Source organism: Corvus kubaryi, unplaced genomic scaffold, assembly GCF_017639235.1.
Source record: "Corvus kubaryi isolate FWS band 111438036 unplaced genomic scaffold, C.kubaryi_AGA036_p1.0 71, whole genome shotgun sequence".
Lineage (NCBI taxonomy): Eukaryota > Metazoa > Chordata > Aves > Passeriformes > Corvidae > Corvus > Corvus kubaryi.
In genome coordinates this window covers 16,677,306-16,698,998 of record NW_024582059.1, presented here as the reverse complement: position 1 = coordinate 16,698,998, position 21,693 = coordinate 16,677,306, and the positions used below count along the sequence as shown (strand labels likewise).

The 21,693-nt window shown below is 39.7% G+C and overlaps 1 protein-coding gene across 6 annotated transcripts in view; it reads right to left on the bottom strand.

Moving 5' to 3' along the window:
• Positions 1-21,693, bottom strand: part of PTPN13 (protein tyrosine phosphatase non-receptor type 13) — a 114,717-nt gene that overhangs the window by 49,290 nt on the left and 43,734 nt on the right. For 5 of the 6 annotated variants that reach the window (XM_042049510.1, XM_042049509.1, XM_042049506.1 and 2 more), the window contains 2 exons: positions 21,549-21,642; positions 9,506-10,069 (listed from right to left, as the gene is read on the bottom strand). In XM_042049510.1, coding sequence (XP_041905444.1) covers positions 9,506-10,069; positions 21,549-21,642 — 658 coding nt within the window. The remainder of the gene's footprint in view (positions 1-9,505; positions 10,070-21,548; positions 21,643-21,693) is intronic. The other variant, XM_042049511.1, reaches the window with a different exon arrangement.

Here is a 21,693-nt window from a genome sequence, read left to right as displayed (position 1 = left end):
CAAGGTATCAGAAGAGGAAAGCAACAGTCACAATGTAAAAATCAAAACCAAACATTTGAAATTTTTTGAAATATTTTCAAATCATTCTAAAATGCCTGTCTGTGGCTATGGAGTCTAAAAGCAAACACCCAGGGGATGCTGTGCAGTCCCATTCTGTTCCCATGGCCTGAGTGTTCTGTGGTCAGTCTGGACCCTCTTGGCTCTCCCAACACAGCCACCTCCTCTGAACTTCTCTCAACATCAATTCCAAGTTAAAACTAGTATTTAAAAAACCCCAATGAGACACAAGACAAGAACAGATCCCTCCTGCAAACAAAACAGGTGCAAACATTTGGTGTGCACCTCTTGCATGTAAAAAGCAATCACCAGAACGCGGTTCCTGGTTCCTTTACAACACAAAAAGAAAAATATCCACAGAGATGAAGCAAGCACTGGAAAATTATAATTCAGCTCATCTCTGACATCCACAAAATATGATTAATGATCAATTAGTAAGCCCCTAGAGGATATTTAATTAACCAGAACAGTTAAATTGATGTGATGAGAAATCAATGCAGCAGTCTCAGTTCCGACTCTCAGGGGATTATGTAAATAACATACTGGAGCAAAAGACTCCACAGAAGCGGGTATGTACTTGACATTTGCAACCATCTCCCAGAACTTTCCTAAGCACAAGCCAACAACCACCCACAGAATGTGCACAGAAGCAGAACACACACAAAAAAAGTCTCTACATCTTGGGAATACCAATGCTTCACTGTCAAAGTGAGAGAAAAAATCTCAGGTGTCCTTATTTGCAGAAGGCTGTTTCTGGTCTGACTATAGTTAATGTTTTTGAAAACAAAAGCAGCGATACGGAAAAAACACATGCAATTGCTGCAAAAACAAGTGCCAGTCACTAGAGCAAGGAATAGGCAATGCAAGAATACAAAATGGGGAACACATGAGCAGATACGTCCAGAGGCTGAAAAAAGGAGTTCCAACTTCCTGAAAACACAATGGCTAGTGAAAAACTCTGAGGGAACATTAAACCTGCTGCATAACTTCTATTAGGTCAGAGGACAGGTTAGTCAACAACACTTCTCATTTAGACTTCCTACAGAAGTAGGAAAAATTCCAAATAGGAAAAAAGCACAAAAAGAGGTAAGATAATGCAGTAGTCCATGAACTAAAGACTAGTTCATGTTCACTTTGGACTATCTGTTCCCAAAACCTTCCTCTTTAAAAGCCAGTATTTTTCCCATTTCTACCCAGCTCACTTGGGCTGTGCAGGGAACTTTTAAAAAAACTGGGAAAGGTAAGCAAAGCTGCAAATCAACTCATGAAACCACCAGGGCTCACCAGCCCATCCCAGCTGCACAGTTTAGCAGGATAAAACCCAATTAATCCAAAGAACATTTCACACTACTCTCAGAAAGGAGCAGTGTGGACCTACAGCAAGATGAAAAGAATCCACTGGGGCTGTGTGGGAGCAGTGAGGTTGTTTCAATCTTTCACAATGGCTACTTTCAACGTTGTGGATTTTACAACAAACGAATCTGCCCCCAGTCTAGCAATTACTTGCCTACCATGGGAAATAAAAACCAAATTCAGTGGGTAGCTTTTGGAGATGTCTTTTTAAAATGCTCCCAGCCCTTAAGTGAGGCATCAATCCAAACATGACACTGGAGCTACAGTACTGAAATGTTTAACTAAAACCAGACCTCTTGTTTCCCAGTAGTTTTATTAGCTGTAGGTTTTTCAAGTCTGCTGAACTGACTTTGAAGCAAGATGATGGAGAGGGAACAATAAAATATGACATGAGATTTTAAACAGACTTATTTTTTTCCACTTAGTCAGCAGCCTGGGCTTCTCAATTTGCACACAAATTATGGCTCCATTCTGGTTCTTTGAGACATTAAATTTTGAAAAAAACCCCAAACGTGGTAAAACAGAAATATGCAGTTAAACCACAAGACAAGTGTTTGTAGGTGGTGGCATGATACGGGACTCTGCAGGGTGTTTGACTTCTCCTGACTCTCCTCTTAGCAGGAGCTGGTGCCATCCTGTAGGCCAAGAAGTCCATGAGCCCAGAAACAAAAAGCAAGATTTCCACACACTTTATCTCAGTGTTGTCACCGACCCCCACACAAGGCCCAACAAGGCTCAAACCTATGCACAAGTAGAGCTGGAGACAGGACCACACTCCTGTCTTGCCACATCCTTCTCCCTAATCAAGACTGTACGACTTTAACCCAAGAACACAAGCAAAGGTATTCCTCTCATCTGCTGGAGGCCCTGAACAACCTTTCCACGCAGGGCTGCACCGACGACTACCAGGCAAAGTTTAAAGGCACTTAAGAAGCTACATCCTGAAATTCCACGTAAATCCTCTAGATTTATATTCATTTTACTCAGTTTAGAGAAAATATATACAGATGTGGAACTGATTGCTGCTGGAGCACCCTCTCTTTGGCAACTGCCTTCCAGTTCTCTGCTGGTCTACATAAATGTCTGTGTACATCCCTTACACATCCCCCCAGCACTGCACCCTGTCTTAACCGAGTGCCTTCTTTTCTGGGGCACAGATGGAATATGCACTGCAGACCTGCAAATACTCAGTTAAAATGTAAATATTGAGACTATTCTATCTATAAAGCTCCCATAGTCATCCAAATAATTTAGGCTCTCTCCTCTCCTCCAGCAAGTTCTCCTCAATTCTAACATATCATATTAGGATTTAACTTCAAAGAAGGCACTTGGATCGTGTCCAAGCTAAGCTTCTAATTAAGAATTGGTTTCCAAAGGTCACAAAGTCCCAGTTCTGGGATCAAATTAAAGTTTAGTTTTTCACACAGAAGTTTCAAAAATAAGGACAAACTTCTAGTCTGGCTGGCTGGGAAGGAGCTGAAAAATGCAACAAAAGCTAAAGACAACAATAAAACAACTTATCTCCCATATTTACATTCTTCCCTGGGAATTCTGAACAGCCTTGGTTTCTTGAGGTTTTTTCTGTTCATTTTTAAAAAAATGTTTGGTGACCGAAGAAAGACTTCAGAATTGATTTATTCTATAAAACACCAAACACATCGTAGCAAAAATAATTGTATCAGTTACTCTCCTTAACATCTCAGGGTTTTAGATTCCAGTTTCTTCCCAGAACACTTTGAACTACTTCATTCCTTAATAGAAAAATCAACCTGAGTTTAAGCACGTTTTAAGAGTTTGTAACTAAAATGGATACATAAAACTTGTACTAATAAGCTAAGCTAACATATGGTAGCCCCATGATGCAAAGGTAGATGATGCATTACAAGTTGAAGAATCTGTCTCTGTGCTGCAGCAGTGCTTGTTCAAACTCCCTATCAAAGCCAGCAGAGCACAACCTTCCAGGCACCTCACGCAGCATAAAATAACAAAACACGCTATTTACGCAAGGTGAGACGCGCAAGCCCAGACAAGTCTCTTACAGAGAGCCTCATCTCAGCCAACTTCAACAGAAATCTGAGAACCACATTCAGCTTGGAATTTCGTTATTCTGAACACGAGTCACATCAGATACACAGGTTTTCAAATACACATCATTACAGAATGATTTCTGGCTGCACAGAGAAGGCAGCAGAACTAAACCAACAGTTTCATGACAGGGAGAGAGCTCTTGTTGGCCCTTTGAAGTTTGCTGGTGGGTGTCTATTACAGGAGAGTGGTACTATAATACCACTTAAAACACATTAACTGTCCTTCAGTAGAGGCTGGGACTCACTTCTTTCCCATGAGTTTAATCTATAGGTTAGACTCATATTTACTCTTCCTTTTCTTTTCCTCTTTTCATCTAAGAAAATTTGAATTATCTTCAGCCAAGCAGCATAGGTTTAACAGGAGGGACATAGAAATCTAGTTCAAATTCCTGGTAAGGATTCACATCCAACAACTGACAAAGGAAACTAACCCATTCAGTCTTCCAGAGGAGCAGGCTCATTTTAACTTGCAAGATTTCCACCACTCATATTCTACATGAAAAAGCTGTATTTCACATGCAGCCCAAGTCACCAGCCATCCAGGCAACCCCCTAGGGAGCCAAATATGATGCAGAGGGCCTGGCAGGATCTAATCTACAGAGAAAAATGCAGCCTTGTAAAACTGCAGAGAACACATATCTCTAGTGCTAGGCTGGAAAGGACAACAGACAGATCAACAATAACAATGCCAGGGTCTTGTAAGAACTCAAGAGCCCTCTATTTAGAAAGAGACCTTTCTTTTCTGGATCTGGATCATGCCATGTGGGATACGGTATGTAAACTAAGACAGGTCCAGACTGAGTTTGTCCAATAAAGCTGTTTGCCTGTTTTAATTTAAATACTTTATCCAACTGAGAATGTAATGTATTGACTAAAAATTGATAATCTCAGACTGTGTGAGCTGCTGAAAGCGTGATAGATGAGATAAAGCAGATGTCACTATGCTGTGCAATTATGCAATTGTAAGAGCTGGTTTAGTACCTAATGTTAAGCTGTGTAATTCAGCACAAAGTAATAGCTGCTAGTGCCATAGTACTTGTACTTCACAGATATCCCACAAATATCTTTCTTTTTCCTTGAAAAGCCAACTTCTGTAGTCTCAGTAAAATCAACAGCTGGAGTTTTCTAACCGAAATAGTATCGGTCCATAATCCTACCTCTCAGATTCATTAAAATTATTTGAGAATATTGTTCTACTGGACAGACCAACCACGCGAGAATCTATTTTGCCAGCAGGGAATTTAAATCACACTGCATCACAAGGAGACTTGCAAACTGCCCCTTCCTTTGCTTTCACATGTAAACAGATGTGCCATTGTGCATGACTCCAACCGCCTACAGTGAACTCAGAAACCAGAACACACAATTCAAGAGAAAAAGGAAGTATGAGCACTTCAATGAATTCACAGAGCTAGGTTTGTAAAGCAACTATTCCTTTCCCCCCCCCCTCTAAATACAATCCCCCATTTAACCCACTTCTACAGAAGCTCCCAAAATCAAATCTCTGGGGCTTAATCTGCTGGGATAAATTTGCTACCAACAGCTGCCTGATTACCTGCAGAAATTTTCCCTTATTCAAAAATGCGACTTCAAACTAAGAGAGGGTTTAAAACCCAGATATTTACAGTATCCCTAACTGCAACATTTAACTGCAACCTTCATCTGCAACCTTCCTAGCCATCATAACATGGAAATTTTATAAATGGGGTCCAAACGAGTCTTCAAGGTAGTTAATGAGAACAGTTTCATGAGATAAACACATGGAAGAAGACTTAGGGGGAAGAGATCCTTCTCTAGAAATACAGAATATTACTGCCTCTTCCTGCTGACTCTGTGAAGCAAGAGCAGTAAGAGGACCAAAAAAAAATCTGAGGATTTCATAATCTGGGTCTTCTGTTGGGAACAAAAAGGTAAAAAGAGAGAGGAATAAACACAACTTGTGGCTCTGGAATTCACATGGTTCCCAACTGCAAAAACATTTAACAAAGGCTTGAGAATATTCCCAAACCACCCCCATTTCCCCACCCCTGGATTCAGCATTCCAGAGCTTCAGCAAGATCAACTTTTTCGGTATCCTCCCATCTTTTTTTGTCCTGTCTGCTATTTCAACCCACAGCCAGCTATATTACTACTCTCCTAACTGGTTTTGTCCTCCTGTATTCCACAAGGACATGGGAAAACTTTATGCTCCCTCATGCATCTCACTTACAATATCCTCATAAACAACACTGCATTTAAAAACATTTTAACAAAGGATACTCATTCACTCAAGTAACACATAAACCCTTTCACTTTGAACTATGCATGCACTCAAAACAAGGGGTGGGGGGAGGAGCTGCCGAAGCAAAAGGAGAGGTTCAGACAAGGCTTCCATTACCATCTCACAGCTTTGTGCCTTATTACTGAGCCATTTGAAGGAAGACCTAGGATAGGAAAATTTGAGTGTGTGTACACTTCACAAGTGTCAGGAGATACCATCAGTTTGGTGGGTGAGAAGGCAAAGAAAACTGGAGCAAGGGAGAACAGACGACACTTTCATGCTCTTGAGCTTGCAAAATGTAAAAGAATATTATTTTCTTTCTGAAAGAAATGGGACACTATCAGTAGGTGCCGGGCAACAATTTCCAAGTTTCAAAGTAACAACAAAAACAAAACCTGCTCTCCTGGTACAGGTAAGATGTTTGGGTTTAACACCTAACAACTTCATAACTGATCAATTCTGAAGTCACAAAACCCCCATCACAAATCAAGAATGAACAAAAGGGCAAAGATGCAGAACTTACTCTCTCGGTACAATTAACACATATTTTTGGACTCTCCTCTTAGTGATCAGAATTGGCTACACCTTAAGTAAAATAGCAGACTCTTGGCCTTGCCCCCATCTGGCTAAATGGCACCTAATCATGAACAATCATCTGCAGTGTAGAAGACCCTGAAACTGTACAGCAGATTAACATAAGCCAGCAAGTTCAAGAGCAAGGCAGTCGCAAGGACACTTTAGCCTTGTGAGGCTAAATCTGAGATGTTCCGACAGTAGATTATAGTGCACTTTAGATGGTCTGCAGCTCACTACAAACTATTACAGCACAGCTGTAATTAAAGCTCTGTCATTCTTTCCACTATAAACTCTGCTTTTCATGAGTTTATAATTTAGATTGTAAAAATCTGTTCTGAGTGAAAGCTTGGCAAACTAGAGCCTGTGCATAAGAACATTTTCTTTTTCCAAGGCAGTCAGCTCCTTAAGGTTTTATGAATAACAGAAAAGTTTTCCAGCTTAACCCAAAGTAAGTCAAAGAAAAATAAGCCACATGTCACTTAAATTCCTTTGTAGTTTGAGGAGGGAAGTTTTATCTTGCCAAGTTCAATTCACAGAGAGTCCAATGTCACTTCACAATTCAAAAATGGAAAAACAATATATACAGCCAAAAGCAGAGGCTTAATACAATTTACACAGGCTTAGCTGTAACCTAGACCTGGGCTCAACTGAACTGAAAATATCCCCAGACCTACCAAAGAGAAAGCAGACTGTGTCCCCTCTGCTACACCCAACCATAACCCTGTTTCCTGTGACTCCCCCTCCAAATGGAACTGAACCCTTATTCCAAACTGCTGAACTTTTGAAGTAAGTTATTCTCCTTCTCTAATTTTTGCTCATACCTCTCAGCTATGCTGGTCAGAAGAGCAATTCCACACACACTTGACACTTGATAGTGTTGGACGTGGAAATATCTGTCTACCCACTAAGTACTTCAAAATTACATACAACAGTAACGCACAAAAAACTCAAGACTGTATTTTTCATTTCTTTGACAGATGAAACTGGCACTAGACTTTTTATGAAAGATCCCAATGGACATGTCTGGTGTAAAAAATGTAAGATGAGGAACAGTACAACATATGGAACAAAAAAAGGAAAAGCGAAAGAGGTCTTCATAGGCTAGCAGACTTTATGTATTCAGACTTGTGAATCTGCTCACTAAAGCAGAGTAGATACTTCCAGTCAGGCTTCTCAAGCCCTATAAGACATAACAGCAACTAACTCCTATGTGAAAAAGCATTCATCATCCATCTTGCTAAAATACTCCTTTAAACTGGCTCTCATTAAAAATTCACATTCACAACCAGGTTCTGGTCTAAAAGATTTTCTTTAAGTAGTTAACTGACCAAAGAAATCGAACAATGGAATGCCTAAAATATAACAGTAAAGCACACTCCCAACTTCAAGAGCGAAACACACCTTCCTTGAAAATAGAGAACTCTGAAACCCAGCTACCTGTTGAGAAAATGTCTTTACTTTTTTCCTAGCAAGTAATGACTGAGTTCAGAAGGATGGGCAGTGAGTCACTGGCTATTGCCTCAATCTTCCGTGTACTTGTTTGTCACTCAGCCTCTGAGACTATTAAAGTCCAGCTCCCAGTTTACTTTGACTGCACTTTCACCCATTCCCCTTATGAATAGAGTAGTTTCACACATCTGACCTATCTCAGTTTGCAAGGCATGGGCATGTTTTGTTTTCTGCCATCTCCCAATCTGCTCGAATTAGAATGATAAACCCATTGCTCATCAATGGGTTTGGCCATGCTTTTGGTTTTGCTCTTGTGCAACACAAACCTGCACAAAGCTGCGCTCCTGAACAACAAGGCTATTGAGCTTTCCCAATGCTGGGAGTGGCCTCCTCTTAAACTTTGTCAGCTGCCTATCTCCAGCGATCCAAGTTGACTCATATACTTGAGATGGACCCTGTCGATTTCAGACTCTTAAATCAAAACCCAACCAAGCTTCCCTGTACCTCATCAGACATCCTGGTAGATAACAACAGATAGTAAACTTCTATAAACAATCGTATCTCCACAGTGCTGTTTTCATCTATGTTCATTTCTTCACATGATAACGTAACCCTCATCAGAAGATGATAATTTGTCAGCACAAGAGAACTCCAGCTGTACAGAAATGACAGCAGCTTTTTTAACTGCCTATGCCATTTCAGTAACACTCCTCCTTTCTGGAACAAAAGGCTCACACGCACAGGAAAGGACTGGCTTCCCGTGCTAATTGCAATACAAGCATCTCCCAGGATGGCCACAAAGGGCATGGGCAGGCATTTTCAGAAATTCAGCCTTGACAAAAGGCTTTATCATCTCTTCCTAATCTGGAGGTGTTCACACCTCTGGCAGAAGAAGGAGGCCAAGGTAGGGTGTGTTTTCACAGTTACTTTTGTCACACAACAGGCAGGCTAACTCATGAGTCTTTGAGTGCACCTGAGTAAATGCCTGAGCTAGCTCTGTACATACAGCTCTTGTACAGTGTACATTAGGTAATCAAGTTATGCTTTCTGGCCCAGTACATGCAAGATCCAGCTCTGCTCAGTTTCTATCCAACTGTCTCAAACTTAAAGCCCCTGAAAATCACATCACAAAACCAAACCAAGCAAAACATGCAGTTCCACTTACAGGGTTCTGCATCAAGATCATATTATAACTTTCCGCACAACAACTACAAAGACTTGTTTTCCCCCATGCATTTTTGTAATGAACTGATGGAACTTGTGTGAAGTATTCCACTGAAGTAAAGATCTGAACATGAGGCCAAAAAAAATTTCATATTTAAGGGCTTTAGTCCAGAGCTAAACAGCACTAAAACAGAGACCTGGAGATGAAATTCTGCCTTTCCTCGGGCATAAATCCATCTCTAATAGCTGGAGATGAGAATCTTCCTTTGAGGAAAATTACTTGACAATTGGCTGTTACCAGTCTTTTTTTTTTCTAATTGTAATTGATGAGCTTGATATTGGTTGACTTAGAGAGATCAACTGTACTAAGTAAACAATCTGGACAAGCACATTTATCTTCACTGGCAACAGATGCTCTAATGACTTCACTTTATGTAAAAAAGATGAAGCAAAGATCTTGGCCGTTTCAAGAGCTGCTACAAGAGAACTCAAATTTATCACAACAAGAAATCCTTGTTTGACGAGCGGAATACTCAGAAAATCAAAAAGCTTCACTAACCTTCTACATTCATAGCTTCCCTCAGAAGCTGCAACTTCTTCTGTCTCTCTCTTATCCTGTCAAAGGCACTTGATATTGCTGCAGAAGCTGATGTCTCAGGCATGTGGCGCGTTTGGTCCAGTTTCTGTGGTCCGAAGACATCCAGTGCTATGCTCCCATCAGAGTATCTCGCTTCCTTGTTTCTGGCAGTAGTAGAAGTCCGTACTGTAAACGTTTCACACTGATGGCTGTGCCTGTGAGAGCCTCCAGCATGGTCCCTCTCAGCTGCCTTGTCAGTAGTGCAAAGCAAATCTGTGGAAGAAGCCCATATTTTCCGTTTGGGAGGAACATCTGTGTGAAGGTGACATTTTTTCTCAAGCTCACTGGTTTTACACCTATGAGGACAGAAAGCATCTTCCTGACCCGAACTGTAATCTGCAGAAATGCCCTGGAAAAACTCTTCCTCATCTTGTGTTCCTCTAATGGACAGAAATCCCATAGACTTGCTAAGTCCTTTGTTAAGGGTGGTCTGTTGGGAGAAGTGAGCTCTGTGTCCATCAGGTGCATCAACCGCCAGTGTTTTTCCTGGAATAAGGAGACATTTCATACATGTAATTTTCTACCTAATACACAGGAGTCCAACACAAATTAGTTAAAGTATATGATGAACACATGCTTGGGCATTGGTTTTACCAAGCAAAACACTGAGAAGGCTACTTAAAGGGCTCCCTCAGTCAACAAAGACAGAATTCCAACTGCTTCATGCATGACAACCATTTTCTTTCTTTTATTTCTAAAATACTCAAGAAAAAAAAAAAACCTACTGTAATTCAGTATTAATATTAAAACCCCCCAAACTATCACATAATTGCTGAAAGTTGTTTTCTCATTAGTTTCATTTTCAAAATAGCCCGGACTATCTACTACTTAATACTACTTAATAATCAATCTGAAATCAGCCATTCCTCTCACACCCAAATACACCGCCTACAGGTTTTAATAACAAGTCCAGGTTTGTTCAACAGATTTACTGATGCCCTGCAATAGAGTCAGCAGTAAGAAAAGAATGACTGTGTACTTCGGAATTATAAAAATCCTGGATCTTTCTCTAGTGACTAATTTTAGTGACTGCAGTCTCTCCAGATAAAGAATATTCTGAAACAAAACCAACAAAGCCTCCAGGGTTAAAATGATTCTACGAGTCTGCACCCTTCATGTTTCATCCATACATGGATCCACCAATACTTAGGAAGTATCTCTTCTCACTCTCCCTTCTCGTGAAATTACTTCCAGAATAGAAGAAACTGCCAGAGGTAGAATAATATCAATGAAATATGTGGTCTCTGAAGAATATCATATCATGGTGACCAAGAAGCTTTGACCCAGGTGGAGTCATGGCCTGTGATGACTTCCTCAGAGCTAGCTCCCTCTTTATGTGATATTCCCATGTGCATTCTCGAATGAGCAGCAGCCTTGAAGATTGCATTGCAAAAGCAAGCAGTCATGAGTTCAAAGTAATCACTGTACTGTATCTACTACTCTTAAAGAATGCTACATAGTCCTGCCTGCATCGATTGAAATTAACTGCCCCACTTGCACAGCAGGCTCCCGATGATCTTTATCTAGAGTGTTATCATTCCAAACAGAATTTCACAGAATGCTTTAGGGATGTTTGGAAATGTAGTCACTAATGCTTCAAAAGCTTATGGCTTTTAAAGCTGTAAACACCTTTCAACTCTGATATTCTACTTGAAGAGGGGCTGTGCTTTTAGTTTGTAGGTTTTATTTCTGTGATATTTAGCTAGCAATCAAAACCAGCAAGACTAAAGCCAAATGCAACCAAGTAATTCCTTGCTTCCTACCACCATGCAAACATGTGATGGTAAAATGTTAGGATTTGGATTAAAGACACAAAAAAGTGTCTTATAAGAAATCACACAGTTTCCACATGCTCTAGCCAGAAAAATAAACAAGTTTTGCCAATGAGAATGAACTAATTTTCTAAAAGATGCCTCGTTTCATATTTTACAAATATAGCTTTAATACTAAATTATCTCTGTGGTCAAGTAAACATTACATTATTACCTTATTCTCAGACTATACATCATCCTAAGGCTGGTGAACTATGTATAATATTCACACACAAAAAAAGCCTTTTAAAAATAGGTGTTCATTGTGAAGTTCCCACTATCCATCTAAAGCAGCGGGATGATATCCGTTCTTGCAAACTTCTTCACATTCATGTACATGCAACCAAGGACAAACATTCCTAAAAAGGATTTTAACTCAGTAATTTGTGAGATAAAAAACTAAACACTGCAGTTTGCTTTTTAAGATGGTCAGAAACGCAAATCAAAAAGAGCTCTGAGAATCCTCCCCAGTAATGAAAGCTCCAAGATAATTTTAGGCCAGAAAAAAACAGAACAGCCTCCTCTACACACGGTTTTCACTTTTTTTTTTTAAATGTAAAAAATCCCAAACACCCACTTCTTTAACACTGAAAGTATTTACATGCAGGGACCTTTCTGAACAAAACAAAGGCAAACAAAGCAGAAAAATACCCAAGAGAAGCAGAGAGCTGCAACTCCAATACAATACCACAGCTATACACGCAGGATTACTCAGTACAGCATCGGTCATGACTCAGAAGAACATTCCTGGTTCCAAAGATCATTTAGGTCTCTGCACACTTAAGCCTGATCCTCTTGCAGGATCACGTACAATGAAAAGAGTCACAAGGTACTTTTAGTACCTGTGGGTATCCTCACCACAGCACCCCAGAGACACAACCCTGTCTTGCTGTGTGCTGGTGGGAACAGCAGTGAAAGAACCCACCTCTCAGTCAAAAAGAGTGCTGGGGGAAAGGAGCTCCTCACCAAAGCTGTAGTTCCCATGGACTTGGATATACCAGAGGCTATTTCCTGTTTGTACAGAGGCACTGAAGACACGAGCTCCTTTGCCTCAGCACACAAGAGATGCTCTCTATTCCCCACATCAGCCACTCACTGGGGCTCCCCTCACAAGAAAAGGTGAAGTCCACGAACACTGCCTCATGGGCAGTGACTAGCAAAGTACTCATGGCTACAGCTTTGCCATTCAACCAGCCAACTGCATGATGAGACTCCTAGGAGATGAGCTGTCCCATCAGGAAGCAGCACAGGAGGTGTTTCACTTCCACTCCACAGCTCCAACTCAGACTCACACTGACTTAAGCAGTCAACATGAGATTTTTACATAGTAGCAAAATTAATCTACAGCTGGCTTTGGTATTCAGGCTTGAGATTGCAAAATTCTCTTGGATGTCTTCAATCTTTCCTTTATTACTCTCCCCATTCCCACTTCTGCTTTTCATCAGCCTTGCCACCTCTGCAAAACCTATCCCTCTCTACATTACATTATTTCAACAAGCTCTGCCCAAACTGACTGACAGTGCCAACATGAGCTGCTTAAAAATCATCCTCAGAGAAGGGTAAAGAAGAGATTTTGGGGCAAGGTGTGTATAACCTGGGTATCTTGAGAGGGCAAACTGAAACAAAGCAGCAATAGAGAACTTTCTGACCTGTACTTTATCCCAGCCAAAACTGCATGCTGTTTTTAGCACCAGAGTGCAGAGGCCAAGGATCAAGGGCAAGACTTCTCAATACATAAGCAACTCAACTGCAGATACCAGTAGTAAAACTGGATTAGGCAACCAGCAATCAGTCCAAGCCAATATTTCTATTTTTAATAACTTAAATCTGTCCTCATCCCTTCTTCCTTTTTTTTGAAGTACTATTATATACTTTGTAAGTCACAGGATCAACTGTTAAGGTATTTTCACTTTTTTAATCCTGGACTTCTTCCACCACCTCAGCATTACTTGGATCAAGAGTCTTAAATGGCTTCAGGAAGTCTCTCTCAGCATAAGGCTCACGTATCCAGCTTTCAGAAAACAGTACACCTCCAAAACAGAGCAGACTGGAATAATACGCCCTTCTTTAAAACATGGATTTTCAGTTGAATGGCAGACTCAAGACCAAATTCATTAAGTCAATACATGGTTTATCCTTCAGCTTTTTTCCCCTAGCTTTTATGGTGAAATGTGTGGGAAAAGGAAGGAAAGAACTACCAGCAGAAACCTATATATAAGGAATGAATAAATATCTAACTAATGACCAAAAAGAACCTGCATAAGGGAACTTGTACGTCTTTATAATGCACGGGTAGAGTCATGTTAGCACCTTCCTTTTAAAAAAAAAAAAAAAGGTTTGTATTTATAATGGAAACTCTGGAGACCTATCCCAAGTATCTTGGCTCGACTAAAGACATTAATTATATCACCTGAGACCACACAGAGCAACCCCAGGCTTCAGTTACCCAGGTGTGTAATAGGACAGAGAAGTGCCTCCCTGTTTGTCAGTGCAGGTGATAGAACAAGCCATTAGCAATTAAGATGCTGCAGCATGTAAGCAGCTTCAAAAGGAATACTTTCCCCTTCCCCAATTACTTCTCTGTTGCACTAAACTCTCCTCCTTGCTCATCTGAAGAGTGTCTAGGTTCTTGATTTCTCGTATCGCCCTTGGGTGTTTATCCTCTACTTGATGTTACATTAGTGCAATTATTTATAATTACTGTAAATAATTCAAATGCAATTACAGCAACTGTATGATTCCAACGTATAATATACAGTGAGGGAATACATACAATAAAAATAGCAATTAATCACCAGGAGTTCACGATTAAATTCCCTTGTGGCGCTAAAATGAAACTCCAGTCTTCCACACACACCTTCAACTGGCAGATATTATATTTTCTAAATAACCATAGATCTGTTTCCTTCTTCCTTTGGTGTTTTCAGCTATGAATGCAACTATACTCTCTTTTACACCAGTGTCATTCACAGACCATCTTTCACTCACGCTGACAGTAATCTGATTGATTTTCCTCTGAGAAAGAGTTGTTGTCTAGTTCTAACTAAATCCAGTCTGTCTGCAATTACTTGCAGACAGCTTGATCAAACAGGCAATTAATCCAATATTATGTAAGTGCAAACACGGTCAGTACCATCACATACTGTATCTGTTTTTACTGCTTAAACTCAGCTCAATTTTCTTTAAAATCTTTCTGCCTGCCCCTTCCTTTTGTTTGCACAAAACTGAACACCTTTTTCAACTCTTTTATGGATTGTTATGTTATTCAACTTGTGGATGTATGTACACGCACACATATGGGAGTGGGGGGTGGTTAGGAAGAGAGAGGGGCTGGGGGGGGGAGCAGAGAGAGACTACCCACATGTGCATGAGAATGCACACCATCACTTCCAGATTGGAAGGTCTCAAGAGAGGAAATTATTATACAGGAGTTTAAAAAACATCTCCCACGCCATCTTTGTGTGGAAAACAAAGCAACAGAAGAAACCTCTTTCTCCCAAGACAATGCGGTTAGTTTCTAAAATATGAGTGGGTAGCTGATGGAGGAGTTGGGTTTGCAATCCCTTTGGGGCAGGCTAAAAGCCAAACAGAAGACAACACAGCCAGATGTGGCCTGTGGGTTGACTGCTAGGAAAGGCACCCCCTCTTTTCTTTTACTTTCTAAATTGTTGAGAAGAATCCAAGTTTCAGCCAGAAGTACTCCTAAACAATGCATTCTCTGTGAAGGAAGAAATGAACTGGACACGGGGACTGTTGAAAGCACTATATGTAATGGCCAAGTTATAAATCCTGTATAGCAATTTGCATTCTGCGTTGGACTGACAGCTCTTCTATCAAAAACCACCAAGCAGCTCCAAAAACCAGGCGTCTTGTTCAGAACAGTGGTAGTGAGCCTTGCCAAGCAGCACTTCATATTTCATAAACACAACATTTTACCTTTTCCCTTCCTCAGCATCTCTGCAAGACAGACAGCCATCACTCTTTCCCACTCAGCTGTATGGGCCAATTCTTTTTTTGGTACATTTCTCAACCAAGTAGGCAAAAGTTCCACCTAGCTACTCTCTTCCTGGATTTCTGTGTATCCCAGGAGAAGCTCAGTGATACAGCTGCTTTTTTGCACAGAGACAGCGTTTGGCATCTCTGGAGTGGTGTCCTCACTGATCTTTGTCTCTGCTCTTGTTTTGTCTTCAGAGTTCTGAGTTTGTCCTCAGCACCACTGTGGCAGCATTTCCAATAGTGCCAGGCTGGAAGCTCCCTACACCTGGAGAAACTATATCTAAATTTAAAAGATCTTACCAGTGCCAACCACCAGTACTGTTAGATGCAAACAGAAACACTTATTGGAAGAAAACAGGCATGGTTTTTGTAGTGAAAAATAATACTTTTTTTTTTTCTTTCAACAACAAACTTTCATCTGGCTTTCATTTGGTTTTGCTGAACTCTGGAAGTTATTCTCCACCTACTCAGTTCTTTTTTTCTAGAACTGAGGAGCCAGGGGAAATAAAAAATAAAATAATTTAAAAAGGACTATATTTAGTATATTTACAGATGACAGATTTTCAAGTCAATGGAAGTAAGTTTGTGCTGCAGTTTTTGATAATTTAAGTCTGTGTGTTTGGATTTATCACGATAATGTTTAAGCTACTTCAGTTTACACACGGAGGTCATCACTACAAACCATTTCTTTATAGACTAAAAGTTGTGTTTTCACCCAGATCATAACTAAAACATAATCCACAGTCAACTTCCCTGGATCAAAAGAAAAAAGGGTACATTTTCATTTATTTGAGAGGTTTTTGTTGACCTTTTTGTTTTGTTTTTATGGAGAGTGGTAATTAAAGGCTAGAATATCTTGTTAAAATTAAAAGCAGCTTCACTTAGCCTTAGCATTTTTCATTCAGTTTCCAACACCTACCATTTCTGTTACACCTGATAGTGCATGCAGTGTAATTGAACAGATCAACATCCACAATTTTGATCAGTATTTCCAAATACTTCCTATTGTGTACAGTTAAGGTGAATCTAAATGATCTTTTAAATTCATTTCAAGCCTTCATTCATGTGACACATATTTTTGGCAGAGACAAAGGTCAGAATACAACTGTAACATTATAATATACAAGTTGGACTTGTGACAGTCTACCACATCGTAAAAGTCAAGTTAAAATCAGGGATCCTCATGGTAGGAAAGCCAAGACACCTGTTAGCTGCATCTCTTTAGAAGATGAAACATCTCTGGCAAAGGTCTGTCCTTGGTGCTCGTGGATCATCAACATAAACTGGAACTTTGCAAATAAACACACAAGGTGCAGGATTTCGGGTATTAGATGTCTGGGAAGCAGGTTTCCAGGCAAGTACAAGTTAGGGAGATTCCAACTGAGCACTAAATAGCCTACACATCCTTTTCAAGAATAGTTTGTGGCAAAGAGTAACATAGTGAATTAATTCTTGCTTTATATTTGGAAGAGTCTGACAGTTACCTAATCTTTTGTCACACCAAAAGAATTTTATGAAGCCAATCAAGTAACTTTCACATATAATTGTTGATGTAAAAACTCTTTTAAGGTCTAAAGTGTTTTAACTACAAAAATTAAGTAACTCATTGTTTCAGATGACTCATGACAGGTCTTATTGCTTTTATTTCTGCTGGCTAAGTCAGTTCCTAAACACTGTGTTCTGAGTATGACTTGACTAAAAGCAAACATTCTGTAATATTAATTTACAATAAATTACTTCTGCAGCCAGCCCTGCTGTAAAACTCATTCACCAAGATAACCACAGAAAGTGAGTCACGGAAGAGACAAAAAATAAATTTATCTGGGGAGAATATTACACAAAGCTGTTCATTAATTTAATAATCTTCCAGACATAAAGATGGAAATGAATAGCTGAAAATATCAAAGCTAGCTACATAAGGAGAGCAAAATATTTGATTTAAACATGTGAAGTGGAAAAATTTCAAAACATTTATCCTAAGTCAACAATAAAGTCCCAGCAATCATAACTGTGGATTAACATGGTATGGAAAACTGATCCTAACAAAAATGAAATTCAAATAAAGGAAAAATCATAGCATTTTTCAAAGACTGCAAATATCTATGGTATTAGTTGGCTACTCTCCAATTAGAAGCACATCTCTCTTACTGAACCATCTCTATATTCATGATCTGAGCACGATTTAACAGCTAGCTTTAGTTACATGCTCCAAGTAAATTTCCGATACTCTGAAGTTCACAATAAATGCCATACCCCTATGCTGTTTTTTTCTCCGTATGACAGCTGTTCTATTAATCATGAATTCTAAGATTCTCACAACAACTCAACAGAACTTCATCTCAGTGAGTATCAGACAAGTCTTCTGTCCTTTCCAGCAAAGAGTTTGGATCACTGTATTTACTTGACTTGTAATACACTGGGGAAGTGGCTAGTAAAGTTATACACATCCTTATGTGCACCATCTCGCCCCCTCCAATCATCCCAGTGCTAAACTTGACCCAAAACATGTTCTCAGAGGCAGTTAAACCCAAGAAAAGGGTAAAAGATGACTCAAAGAACTTCTCACTCATTAGAAAGACGCACTCAAAAATCATAATCCTGTCTAGTAGCTTCCTGACCTTCTAAATGTTTGCCATCTTGCAACAAGACTAAGAGTCATTTATTCCAGCTACACACAGCAAAAGGACTATGTGCACTCCTGAGCTGTTTTGATTTTGTCGGCTTTTTTTTTTTACTGTAACATTTTTCTTAAACCTTCATCTGGCCTTCTACTTGTGGCTCCTCAATGTATGAGATTATCAACCAGTATAATCAGCCCTGCATTCTATAGCTCACTTTAGCAGAAATTTAAAGCTGTGCCCCCAGGGCAGCTGATCTGTGCTGTTACTGACAGAATTTGCACCAGCAAACCAACACACCACTGCAGGAAAAGAAATAACAAGCACTGAACTGCCCTGAATTAAACACAAGCTGTCTCCCACCAATATCAGACGCCCAGTTTCACTGGGCCCTCACTTACTTCCAAACACATGACTCAGTGTACTTAACATCAGTGTAAAATCAGAACTGAAAACAGCTAGAGCTGGTTTGGTTATTTGAGGGGTTCTGTTATGTAGTTTACAATTCCCTGAGGTCTCAGCAAAGTGGAGATAAAGCAATGTATCTAAGATTGAAATAAAGAGAAGATGGTGCTATTAAGGCATACTAAGAAAAGTGACTGATAACAGAAGTAGAATTGGGAAGGGTTTGGGAGAAGCTAAGAGGGTTGTAAAACTTCTAAGGAAAAGGAGAAAAATGAGTTCCACAGATGTGATACAGAGAAACTGGAAATGGTTGAGTGGAAGCAGGTCAGGCAAAATATTAAACAAAGGAATAAGTGATGTCAATTTATCTTTTTTTATGAAAATAAAGACTCAAATACAAGAACATATGAAAAATATTTTCTGCTTCTAGGGATAGGGGGAAGACAGAATTGTAATACCAAAATACCATCAACCCCACAAGGTAAATGAAAAGCAATTTTTGCTCGTTGACAGTTCATCTTGAAAAGAATAGAAAAAGTCAAGTATTCAAGAGCATCTCATTAGTAACTTGTACCTTTCAGACCAGGCTTGCAATGATGCAGACAATATAATGTTTGCACTGGAACAGTGATGCACAAACATTTCTTCCCTGGGGTGTCACACATTATCTGTAACACTCTACACATGCAAGCACTTTCAGTGAGCTTCACAGGAACAGGTGTTAAGGGATGAGGGCTATTCAGCCAACTTTATAGTCTGGGGGTTATCAGTACCTCTCATTCCACAAATATTATTTGAGTAAAGATTCTGTTAAATTAGAACTCTTCAGATAATATGAAGTTACCTAACAAGAGAAACCCTTCAGAAGGTCATTTTGACCAAGGCGGCTTAAAACTCTCTGTTGGACTTACTGGTTGATAGCAGCTGAGCCAAGTGGACTCAGTCTCCAGGAATAAGAGGAAAAAACATTCTAGCCACAACATTTTTTTCAAGTTAGAGAATACAGTAAAAAAACAGCAATTGGATCATCTAGTCTACTTCCTTTGAGTTAAAGAGAGAGTCCTCAGAGAAAGTTTCAGACATTACATGTGCTGACCCAGAAAGCCATGAAGATATTGGCTGGAGCTACTACAGCAATCTTCAAAATTTAGTAGATCCTAAAACCAAAGCTTTTTTATTAAGATATAATGAAGATACTGGGGACAAGCATTACTTCAGGAGAAAGAAAAATCTGCTAAAAAGCTTAAACGAAGTTGTGGGTAGGAAAACAAATGGACAAAGAAACAAACTCCTTAAACCACAAACATTTTAAAGAAGTTAAAGATTTTCTAAGAAAATGAATAACAAAACAGCAAAAGACTGGTCAGTTGTATCAGAGAACATGAAAACTAGAAACAACATAGAAAAGAATAATCAGAATTTGCTAATGCAATGAGAACAGACTTTAAAGACAACCCTGCTACGTCTCCAAAACTTTACAAATACTTTGATCGTTACCAAAACACAGTTAAATATGATTATGGAATAAAAAGAAGAATAGATTATGGAAAGAGGGTATAGAAATGAAAAGCTTGAGGTAGTAAGGCATTCTGCTTAAATAAAGTTCTTGAAAAAATATGGAATAGGGTAGTACTGGCAAAAGAACAAAAGTATATAAAGAAACTGTTTATTGGACAACACTGGAGACAGGGAAGCATAGGGTTAAAGAAAACACAAATTAACAACCAGAATAGTAAGGTTCTGGTTCAAACTTTAAAATTGCTGGGAACCAGGAAAAGAATTTATTTTGAGAAAGCGCTTAAAAAATTCAGAAAAGGTAGACATTACAAGGTTTACAAACCCAGTCAACTAGATTGATCCAGTCCCAAATCCTGTATTTCTAAAAGATCTCCCTATTGCTACAGAAATATTCTGGAAAAGAAGAAGAAGAAAAAAAAACCAGTAAGAAAACAAAACCCCTGAGAAAGCAGTCAGAACAGTGAATTTGTGCCAGAAAATGAAGAAACAGCTTGTACCAGAAACTGTTCCTGAACACATAGTGCCGTACTGGAAGGGCTGACAACCACTGCCATAAGTGTTTTATATCAAGCAGTAGCCTAATCTAGCCCCATCTCAAAGAAAAAAAAAAAAAGAAAAAGAATCAATAAAGGAAGACCACCAATCCTTTGCCAGACTTGTACCTAACTTTTGCAGTTTGTATTGTCACTGACAGCTCCATGGGTTATTTCAGCTCCTGCAATTCCCTGCACTCTTGCTTGACACAAAACTAAAGAACTGAGGAGCAACTCAAGCACATAAGCAACGTATCTTTGTTGCAATGACTTACACTGGTCCAAGCTGATGCCTTATAAAAGGCTCCACCTCAGCTCCACAATTCTTTCAGAAAAATCAGAGACCAGCCTTTTGGAAGAATATATCCTCTCGTCTGAAAAACCTAGCACAGAGATGATGCTGCCAATGACCTTAAACAACAACATCTATGACCTTAAACAACAAAAAATCACGGCAAACATCAGCATTCAACCTACATCACTTTATCCTTTTTCCTTCACAGTGGCAATAGCAACTGTCTGTCTCCTCCCTGGTCTCCCAGTTTCCTCTTTCCTTACTTCCCTGAAGTAAAGTACAGCCCTGCCTGGCCTCCATATCTACCTCACACTGTCAAAGCATAGCAGAACTGTGATGGAACATATATCACTTCTCTTCAGAAAAAAAGAAAAGGCAGCAAAAAAAGCTTTGTGTGCAGGGAAAAGAGTCCAGGGCTGCCCTGGAAGCAGGGAGAGATGTTTTGTGCAATTAGAGTTAAGATGAGAGAGCAGAGTCCACAGGAAAGAGGGAACAAGGAAAAGCTGCTTCCTGCTCCTCTGGCTGACCGACTTTCAGCACCTCCTTTCTCCAGAAACAAAGTATTTGGCCAAGAACCTTTAAAACCTGTTCCTACCATAAGGACTGAACCAAAAGAAGATAAATATTTTCTTGAAACCATTATTCTCCTGTCACCATCATCAACATTTAGCTAGACACTGAACCATCAGAGAATTCTGTGAATGTAAGCAAGTCCTCCTCTATTTGATTTCTTTGCTTGCAAAATCTACCCAAACTTGGTCTTCCACAGGGCTGCAATGAAGCACTTACCTGTGGGAAGCCCTTTTCCCCTCAGCCTCTCCCGAATAGCCTGGCTCCTGTCTGGCTGCAATTTTCTATCTCCATTACAAGACAGCTGATCCATCTGCAAAAAAAGGCAGCAACATAAAGTCAAAATGTTGGAAGAGCTCATATT